At 43.7% G+C, this 6,172-nt stretch overlaps 1 protein-coding gene across 3 annotated transcripts in view; it reads right to left on the bottom strand.

Annotated features, from left to right (window-relative positions):
- Nucleotides 1-2,719: 2,719 nt before the first annotated feature.
- Nucleotides 2,720-6,172, bottom strand: part of spock1 (SPARC (osteonectin), cwcv and kazal like domains proteoglycan 1) — an 83,824-nt gene continuing 80,371 nt past the window's right edge. For all 3 annotated transcript variants that reach the window (XM_031857763.1, XM_031857765.1, XM_031857764.1), the window contains 2 exons: nt 5,707-5,844; nt 2,720-4,147 (listed from right to left, as the gene is read on the bottom strand). In XM_031857763.1, coding sequence (XP_031713623.1) covers nt 3,951-4,147; nt 5,707-5,844 — 335 coding nt within the window. In that variant the 3' untranslated portion in view covers nt 2,720-3,950. The remainder of the gene's footprint in view (nt 4,148-5,706; nt 5,845-6,172) is intronic.

Here is a 6,172-nt window from a genome sequence, read left to right as displayed (position 1 = left end):
GAAAATGAAATCCAAATAGGTAAATGCGTTTATTGGTGTGAGGGTAATGTGACACCTTTTAATGTGGTTTGGTTTCGCCTGACTGCTCACCTAAAAGTTCCAATTTAATTTATCACTGTTGACAGGAGTGAAGCCAGTGGAACCGCTTATGAGTCGTTTCCTGTTTAATTTATTTAGCAGAGGGCTGCACCCAGTAATTTAGTGCTATCAGAGGGACGGCACTGGCAGAGTATTAACGAGACCGGTATGATCCCTCTCTAAATTTGCAAATTTGGAATAGTGCTGGCTATCACATGTAAGCAAATGATCCAAGAAACCTCCACCAGGGGGTCATGAGGGGGTCTGATCTGTTCAGGCGCTCACCAAGCTGGCTGGTGCAGCGGCAGCCGAGCATGAAGAGAGAATGCGAGTGGAAGTGGTGGGCTGTGACAGATTAGGGAGAGATGATCCCTATTTATTACAATGTCTCTACCAATTACATAGGCAGGCTTTAGACCAGTGATCCTCAAATCTGGTCCTCTGGCCCTGAAGCATTGCTGGATTTCCTTTCTGTCAGGTAGTTAATTGCCCTCCCTTGTGGGTGCGGGTCTAAATCGGTCCTTGATCACATGGCTAGAATGAAAACTACCTGGAAGGACCAGCAGCACTCTGGACCCTGAGGAGAGTTATGGAATACGCAAAATTAATTTGCTGCCTGGTCTTTTTTTATGTAAGTGGTCTAAACTTCTCAATATTTAGAAGATGCAGTATAGGTTAAAGCTTTTTATCATCAGATATGGGTTTGAGTGAGTGAAGATTTAAAGCCACTATCATCAATATTTTTTATATTAAAATGGATCAAATTCCAAACCCACAGTTTATTATCTGCACATGCTGCAGTTCCCCACATCATTAAAGAGTGTTTCATTATCATTTAGTTTATTGTTTTGGTTTCATGAACTGTTTTGCTTGATTCTCACCGCTCTCATCAGCTTAGTTTTCAGCCACAGCACATGGTTGTTTTTTAGCATGAAAGACCTGAAAATGGACTGTATGCTGCCAAACGACAGGCAGACAGCGTCTAGCATAGTGGAGCAAGGACCAAACAAAAACATCCCACATTAAATGGCAAACTTCATCAAGCTGCTCCTGTTTGTCCCAAAAATTGACAAAAATGTCCCCGTCATTGTAGCCAATCACCATGGAGACCCCGAGCCAATGGGAGGATCCACCAAGCCATCTGTGGATAATAAAAAAGCTGCAATAGATAAATGAAAGAGAGGAACAACGTGCCCTAAGGCTAATAAAACTCAGCCATGCAGCTCCCTTACTGAGATGGAGATGGAACTCACTCTAGAGTGAGTGGGAGAGAGGAGGGAAATAGAAACAATAATTAGAGAGAGAGAGAGAGAGAGAGAGAGAGAGAGGGAGAGAGAGAGAGAGAGGGAGTGTGTATGTGTGTGTGAGGACAACAAGGGTTGTAAGTGAGTGCTGGTGTGTGATAGATGTGTCTTGTGGTGGCTGAAGTTACAAGTTAATGTGATTTTCTTTGAATTTTGATTATTTGAATATATCCACCTTGTTCTTAGCCCCGCCATACCGGTCTATCCTTTCACCAAAATGGTGACTGCAAGAGTTGGAGATATGCTTCAGGTACGGGAAGTAGGAAGCTACAGGCCAACTTAGCTAGAAAAGTGGGCTTTTACTTTTGGCCAGCTGTTTCCCATCTTTGTGCGAAGCTAAGTTAGCCGGTTGCTGGTGGTGGCTTCATATTTACTGAACAAGCTTGAGAAGGGTATCAATCTTCATATCTAACTCAATAGGAAAGATAAACGTATTTCCAAAACTGGCCAACGTTTCCTTCAAAGTGGGATAGGCTGTGTTCCCACATGATTCATATTCCAAAAAAGAAGGGAAAAAGGGAAGACACCTGCAACATTCTGCAAACTCTCACAGTGAAAGGAGTAACCGGGCCCATAATTCATGCAAAGTGAGGAATGAGGTGGATACAAAGCAGGAAAAAAGCAGCAGACACTGCATGTGAAGACAGATGGACGAATGAGCCGTTTTCTTTATAGCTTTTGTCATGTAGCGTGATGACAGAAGAGGACGTTGCACGAGCCAAGGTCCCAGAATTGGATGATTACACACCCTCCACAGCCTCTGGCATAATTTGATGCACATAGTTAAGCCCATTGTCTATTGTATCTGACAGAGTGTGTTATGAACTGCTGAATAGGCTGTTTAAAGCCAGAAGATTCGGTCGTCCTCTTAGCCTCCGATGGTTGTTACAATGTTTTTTCAAAGTGCTGAGCAGGCTGTTTCAAGCCAGTGGGGTCATCTGTTCCATTAGCCAGTGATATTACAAAAACACTCATGAGGCTTTTATGTTCTATTGGGGACTGCTGGCTTTGTGATTCTCCTCTCTCAAAAGCAATTGATATGAGGATATTTTTTTTGCTGCAATTATTTACGTCTGCTTCTAACAGGAGACTTTCTCAAGGTTGGTAAAGGTCAGAAATGATGGAGGACTTTGATTGTTCTACTGCAGAGAAAGCCGAGCTTTAGAGAAAATAAAACCAAAAGAGCACGAGAAAGTCATATTAATGTGTTGGTGGTTTCACATTGAGGACAGAGATGTGTTTTTATTTCATCATGATTTGGTGAAATAAAATGAAATGTGAGGCGTGTGCTGAAAATGGAACATCAGGAGAACAAGAGACACATGGACACAGACCTGTAAGGTTCAAAAGACACCCAAAGTGCCACTTTACTTAAATGTTCAAAGTTACAAATAAAAGTTCACTTAGTTGACATTGTGAGGATTTCAATTTTAAATCACGAACATATCCAGTGTTGGGAGGCAGAACAGAGCCTCTTCTCTGCTCGCCCGACTTCATGTGTCCTCCCAGCTCAGGAGCAGCTTCTTCCTCTATTGTCTATTCACAGCCAAACAGCCTCAGAAGCCCTACCGACCACTTAATAAAAGAACAGCTGGCTGAATCGCCACGGCTTTGGACTGTAGGCCTTGTAGTTCGCTTTTTCTACACTGCTATCGCTCTGCAATGCCACTCCCTACCTCCTGAGATTGGGAGAAGAACCAAAAAGACACTAGACAGCATCAACATAGCAACAAAGTATTGTAGCAGCCAAATAGTCATCACTTTCTGTTTGAGATGCATAGAGCTAGACCTGGCCAGGTAAATCTCTCTTTTACAGAAACACGATGAGAAACATGCAACATCAACGACAATACATCATTTATCTCATTGCTTCCTGGGCTTTCTGGGACATTCAAGATCAACAATTAAATAATTTACAGTCCTCCATGAAACAACAGAGTTAGAGGGAGCATCTCAGAGCCTGGGGACGTGTTATGGGATCATCTTTGAACACTGGAAGGAGCCCGACTGTGGAACACAGAACATGAGAATGAAACCGCTGATGGAAGTACAGGGAGGACTTAATCCACAATCTGGCCTTCTTGGAGGAAACATATTTACATCCAGTACATCAGCTAATGTATCTGGGCTCACAGACTGACGAGATGCTCTGACATGGACGTACAGAGATAGGAGAGAGGGACAGAATAGGAGAAAGAAAGAGATATAGGGAGTAAGAGGGATAATAGAGAAGCAAGTTCATGTTAGAAGAGGTTAAAGAACGCAGGTTTGGGGGAAGGCAGAGGCAGAAAGTGGACAGCTTGAGCAGAAATCTGACAGGGTCTCGACATTTGTTGGAATCTAATAGGTTCTCTGTTTTCCATCTGAACGTAAAACACTTGAAAATGAAGAGGTCGGATGAGGTTCACTGAAGAGAGAGATATGGATAAAGGACAGAGATCACATGAGGAAGTTCAGGAGCCAAAAGATGGACTGCTGCCAAAGTAACTGGAGGAGGAGACATTGGAATGGCTTCAGATCTGTGCTGAGTTTCCTGGGTCGCTGATGGCAGAATTAAATGGAGCGGAGCTACCAAACATAGCCAATCTCGTCATCCTTATCGTCTTCCTCGTCGTCATCGTCCTCGATGGCTCCTCGGGGGTGAATCCGGCCCCGTCTTTTCTTCTGCCGGCTCCGCCCGCTCTGTGATGGCTCCTCCTCCTGGTCGCCCAGGAGAATGACGGCACCGCCGCTGCCAAAATCCCCCGATGTCTCCTGGTCCTCATCTTTAGGGAGAATCACAAACACAGACAAACGTACAGGTTAGAAGCACATAAAGAGTCCTGTGTAACAGAGTCTGTGTACCGTGTAACTCCACTTGCCTTAGACTAAGTAGTGTGACTCCAGGGGCTCATGATCACCACAAACTGAGTTGTCCAGCACAACCATTGTTTTTAAGGAAATGCCCAAAAACTGTTGGATGGATCACTGTGAAATTTGGCATTAATTGCAAACTTTGTGTTTAGTCCTAATTAAGATTATTAGATGTGTTAGCATTTTGCAAATAATTTGATGTTAAATGTTGTTTGGCACTGGTGTTGCATCTGCGTGTGACTGCAGTGCAAACAGGTGTCATTATCTCAGCTGCTGCTTCCAGCCTTTTGTGAAATTGGGAGCCTGAAATAATTTTCAAAACAGTCTATTTACACCTGGGTTCAAGAGTACTCTGGTTGAGTGGCACTTACAGTGTTAAAACCAGTTTGATGTACTTGTGTTTAGGCTATCAAGCAAAGAGCTGCTGCATTGCTACCTGTTTGCTCTATGAACTCCAGGCTGCTCCAGCCTGAGGCCACTCAACCAGAGTTAGATGAGCTTGTTAGACCGGAGACAAAGGACTGCTGCTGTCAGTGTGTGTGTGTGTGTTTGTGTGTGTGGCGCCGGAGAGACACCTCATCAATATTGGAAGCTGCAATTACTGGTTTAGGACTAGACTGGCATTCGAGTGAGCCGTAATCTGTGGCTGTGAGCTGGCTGTTTGATTGGTAATCAGTATATCTGCCCGGATCCTTTCTGGCTAATTATTGTTCTTTCTTTTAACAATGAAATCCCTCGGCCATTGATTTGCAGCAAAGTGCTTCTATTGGCTTTTTGACCATTCCCTTTGAATTTCCACCACTGGCTCGTTAACTATGACTTCGACATATCAAAGCCCTTAATTAAATATATTCTTCCAAATGCATCTACTTGGATGCCAACATCAGCCAGAAGTTTAGGCGTTTATTCTCCTCTAAAAGGTGCAACTTAGTCACTGCTACAAATTCATGTAAATAACAAATCGTTTGACACTGCTCTCTGCTGACAAGTGTGACGGATTTTCCGACTTGATTTGGAAGACGCAGGGGTTTTATCAAAGCGACATGAGCAGAATATCAGGGGCAGATAGAATCAGACATTTTACTGATGGCAAACTAGCCACACCGGCTCCAGATGCATGACTAATGTTATCTATTTCCTAACTGATCACTGATGCGTAGATACCGGTAAAGATAAATAGAGACAGGAGAAATACTGAGCAAAGAAATAGAACAAATTTGGAATCGTGGTGTTTCAGTGGTACGTTATGTTTTAAAAGAGCAGCTTTGCAGTCTCTCTTGTCTGTAGCAGCAGCAGATTACAAAGAGAGATAAAATACAGACATACAGCAGTTCACCTGGATCAAAGCCTTAGCTCTGAGAGGTAGCTAGACAAATGGGAGCCAATAAGGGCAAACACAACACAACCAAAACCCTTGTTTAGCTTTAAGTGAACATGTAGGTGTGTCAGTAAGTCTGTGATATGGTCTTACCGCAGTTTGGGTTGCCTTGTTTTCTGGAGCCGGCGATCTCGTTGCCATATTTGTCCACACACCAACACTGGCCGGTGCTGCCGTGACACTGGGTTGGTTTGAAGTAGCCCTCCTCAGTACAACGGGGAATATAAAAGCCTAAAGATGGAAAGGAGAGGAAGGAAGTAAAGGAGGGGGAAAGGTTAGAGAAAGAAAGAAAACAGCCATATGAAAAGGGGGGAGAGGGTGGAGAACATTAAACTGACAGAAATACTGAGACGGGTAGCATCTGATCCCTCCTCAGCAGAGGTTAAATGTGCTGTAGTTGTGACCAAAGTTCTTGTGCATTCACAGAGGGAGATCTACAATCAATTACTGCTGTGAAGGTTGCAGGACAACAACCATACATCCTGCTTAGAGGGAAGCACTCCTTTTCAATAACACACACACACACACACACACACACACACACACACACACACACACA

This window comes from Anarrhichthys ocellatus, unplaced genomic scaffold (genome assembly GCF_004355925.1).
Source record: "Anarrhichthys ocellatus isolate YVR2014 unplaced genomic scaffold, GSC_Weel_1.0 scaffold19, whole genome shotgun sequence".
NCBI lineage: Eukaryota > Metazoa > Chordata > Actinopteri > Perciformes > Anarhichadidae > Anarrhichthys > Anarrhichthys ocellatus.
This window is presented reverse-complemented; position numbering and strand designations above follow the sequence as displayed.